This window comes from Amblyraja radiata, chromosome 40, assembly GCF_010909765.2.
Source record: "Amblyraja radiata isolate CabotCenter1 chromosome 40, sAmbRad1.1.pri, whole genome shotgun sequence".
Classification (NCBI taxonomy): Eukaryota; Metazoa; Chordata; class Chondrichthyes; order Rajiformes; family Rajidae; genus Amblyraja; species Amblyraja radiata.
The window spans coordinates 708,151-711,539 of record NC_045995.1 but is presented as its reverse complement, the minus strand read 5'-3'; the positions used below and the strand labels follow the sequence as shown (position 1 = coordinate 711,539).

Sequence of the window (3,389 nt, the reverse complement as noted above, 5' to 3'; positions counted from 1 at the left end):
TAGGTTTCTTGGGACTGGATCGGGAGAGGCGGAGAGGGAGGGGTTATACTTGGAGCATAGGAAGAAGCGCCGGGTGACTTTACACCCCACCCCATTTTCTCCGTCTCTCAAAACGTATCCACATCCGATACTAATCCCGTGCCTCCCCCCCTCCCCCCATCTTCAGCGTGACGTCGGCCAGCCGGGTGCCAGATCGGCAACGCTTGCTGGAAGCTGCATTGCCTGGAGCATGGGATCCAGCCGGATGGACAAGACCAGCGAGACGGGGGAGGGCAAGCACGTCCCGCGGGCTGTGTTCATCGACTTGGAGCCCACGGTGATCGGTAATTTAGAGTGGCGGGTGAAGGCTCATGTGTCTGGGATTGTCTCAAAACCTCCCCGCGTCGGGGAAGGAAGGGCGTTTGTGGCGCTGATTAATTCTCTGTTCCCTCTTCCCTCCCCTGCAGACGAGGTGCGGACCGGTACCTACCGGCAGCTCTTCTGCCCCGAGCAGCTCATCACCGGAAAGGAGGACAAGGCCAATAACTAAGCCCGGGGACACTGCTCGGTCGGCAAGGAGATCGTGGACCTGGTGCTGGATCGCATACGGAAGGCGGTAGGTGGACATTCAATGGAGCTTCCCAGAATTCTTGTATTACCACGGAACTTCCGAGAGTGTGTTCCTGTCCCAAGCGTCATCTGAGAACTGGGTTTCCTTTGCACTTAGCATACTTTAACGCCTTGCCCAATCCACTGTGATATTTCCAAACCTCAGGAAAATAGTTCTCAAAAAATATACCCTACGTATATATATCCATTTAGGGTGGTAAAGAAAGCTTTGGGTGTGCTGGCCTTTATAAATCAGAGCATTGAGCATAGAAGTTGGGATGTAATGTTAAAATTGTACAAAGCATTGGTGAGGCCAATTCTGGAGTATGGTGTACAATTTTGGTCGCCTAATTATAGGAAGGATGTCAACAAAATAGAGAGAGTACAGAGGAGATTTACTAGAATGTTGCCTGGGTTTCAGCAACTAAGTTACAGAGAAAGGTTGAACAAGTTAGGGCTTTATTCTTTGGAGCGCAGAAGGTTAAGGGGGGACTTGATAGAGGTCTTTAAAATGATGAGAGGGATAGGCAGAGTTGACGTGGATAAGCTTTTCACACTGAGAGTAGGGAAGATTCAAACAAGGGGACATGACTTGAGAATTAAGGGACAGATGTTTAAGGGTACCATGAGGGGAACTTCTTTACTCCGAGAGTGATGGCTGTGTGGAATGAGCTTCCAGTGAAGGTGGTGGAAGCAGGTTCGTTAAAAATAAATTGGATAGTTATATGGACGGGAAAGGAATGGAGGGTTATGGTCTGAGCGCATGTATATGGGGCTAGGGCAGAATATATGTTCGGCACGGACGAGAAGGCTCGAGATGGCCTGTTTCCGTGCTGTAATTGTTATATGGTTATATGGTTATATCGTATTTGCATACATATCTATCAGACCTCCAAAATGAGTCATCGAGATTTGGCCCAGCAATCCGCATAAATCCTCTATTCCAGTTTCCATACAGTATCACTCCATGATTCCATGAATTACATTATTTGAATAAATATCTATCAAGTCTCCGACAACAAAGACAATCCAGGTATTTGTTTTGCTAAAAGCCTCAAATACAGACATAATTCTAGAGAAACTCATCTGCGCCCTCATCTATGTCTGCACGTCCTTCCAGAAATGGAGCAAGCGGAACAGCACATAATGCTCTCAACACAGACTTTCCAGAGCTGTATATCTTTATTGACATGTCAATCCAAATTTAGCTCAGGTGTCCCTTGCTGTAACACGTCGGAGGCCGATAAACGTTCCGAATTTCGGAAGTGATTTGGACAGAAATGTGGATGGGAAGTGTTCACACGTGTGGCGACTCAATATAGACAAACCCTCCCAGCCCAGACTGCCAACCAGATTAGCATGTAAGTGTTGGGATAGGTTATGAATAACGATGTCGCGCGATCACTCGAGTCCTATTTTCGTGCGCTCAACCACAGATGTAGCTTGGTAGCGTTCATCAGTAACGTCACAACCAGTCGTCTATTGATGATTTCCGTTTGAATTCCACCCTAGGCCGACCAGTGTACCGGACTGCAGGGGTTCCTCATCTTCCACAGTTTCGGGGGCGGCACCGGATCGGGCTTCATCTCCCTCCTCATGGAGAGATTTTCCGTCGACTACGGCAAGAAATCCAAGCTGGAGTTTTCCGTCTACCCGGCGCCGCAGATCCCCACCGCCGTGGTCGAGCCCTACAACGCGGTGCTGGTCACCCACTGCACCCTGGAGCATTCCGACTGCGCATTCATGGTGGACAACGAGGCCATTTACAACGTGTGTCCGCCGAACCTGGACATCGAGCGCCCCACCTACACCAACCTCAACCGCCCGATCGCGCAGATCGTGTCGTCCATCACCGCCTCGCTGCGCTTCGACGGCGCCCTCAACGTGGACCTGATCAAGTTCCAGACCAACCTGGTCCCCTACCCGCGCATCCACTTCCCGCTCGCCACCTACACGCCTCTGATATCGGTCGAGAAGGCTTACCACGAGCAATTATCGGTCGCCGAAATCACCAACCCCTGCTTCGAGCCGGCCAACCAGATGGTGAAGTGCGACCCCCGCCAGGGCAAGTACATGGCGTGCTGCATGTTGTACCGCGGGGACGTGGTGCCCAAGGACGTCAACGCCACCATCGCCACCATCAAGAGCAAGCGCTCCATCCAGTTCGTTGAGTGGATGCCGACCGGGTTCAAGTTGAGTGAAGGGTTTGGGACAAAACTGTGTGCACCCGGTGGAGGAGGGACATTGGCTCTGTTTGTCCTAGACCTCAGGTGAACGGCGCATCTAAAAATGTTAAATAGGTCAAAATAATTGAACAAGTACCTCCCCCTCTCTCACCACTGTGCCCTCAACTACTCAACTATGTAGTCGTCCCATGGGAATGTTCTAACCCGGTCCTAACATTTGCAGGAGACATCGTGTCCTGATGCGGGCGCTCGGGATGGAGGAGAGTGGGTGGATTTGAAGTAATTCACGAGCATGGAGACGGTTGGCCGAAGTATCTCTTTCTACCGGCTAATCGGTCAGTAATAATACTCCAGGGGACATTGAGCTTCGATAGGGGCGGACGTAAAAAATTGGGTTCATCACTTAATTGCCACGTTCCCCTTTCCAGCGCCCTCGACCGGGGAACAGGAGCTCTTCAATTCACACAGAACACGGGGTTTACACTTCGAAGTGGTTGGGACAAGCTCGCATGTTCCATGAAAGGATATCTAATTTCTGCACTTTCCCTACCCCCGAAGGTGGGCATCAACTACCAGCCCCCGACGGTGGTGCCCGGGGGCGAACTGGCCACGTGA

General features: G+C 51.1%; 1 protein-coding gene across 1 annotated transcript; it reads left to right on the top strand.

The window, feature by feature from the left end:
- The first annotated feature begins 229 nt into the window (after positions 1-229).
- On the top strand, positions 230-3,389 carry LOC116967562 (tubulin alpha-1B chain-like). The gene is made up of 4 exons (XM_033014181.1): positions 230-323; positions 447-517; positions 2,101-2,858; positions 3,203-3,389. Exons 1-4 carry the CDS (start codon positions 230-232, stop codon positions 3,387-3,389), a joined length of 1,110 nt encoding a protein of 369 aa, XP_032870072.1.

What these genes read in the sequence shown, in the direction of transcription:
- LOC116967562 (XM_033014181.1), top strand. Translation starts at nt 230, where the DNA reads ATGGGATCCAGCCGGATGGACAAGACCAGCGAGACGGGGGAGGGCAAG. An exon ending in TCACCGGAAAGGAGGACAAG is followed by an intron (nt 518 to 2,100) that starts GCCAATAACTAA and finishes ATTCCACCCTAG; the next exon opens with GCCGACCAGTGTACCGGACT. An exon ending in CTGTTTGTCCTAGACCTCAG is followed by an intron (nt 2,859 to 3,202) that starts GTGAACGGCGCA and finishes TCCCCTTTCCAG; the next exon opens with CGCCCTCGACCGGGGAACAG.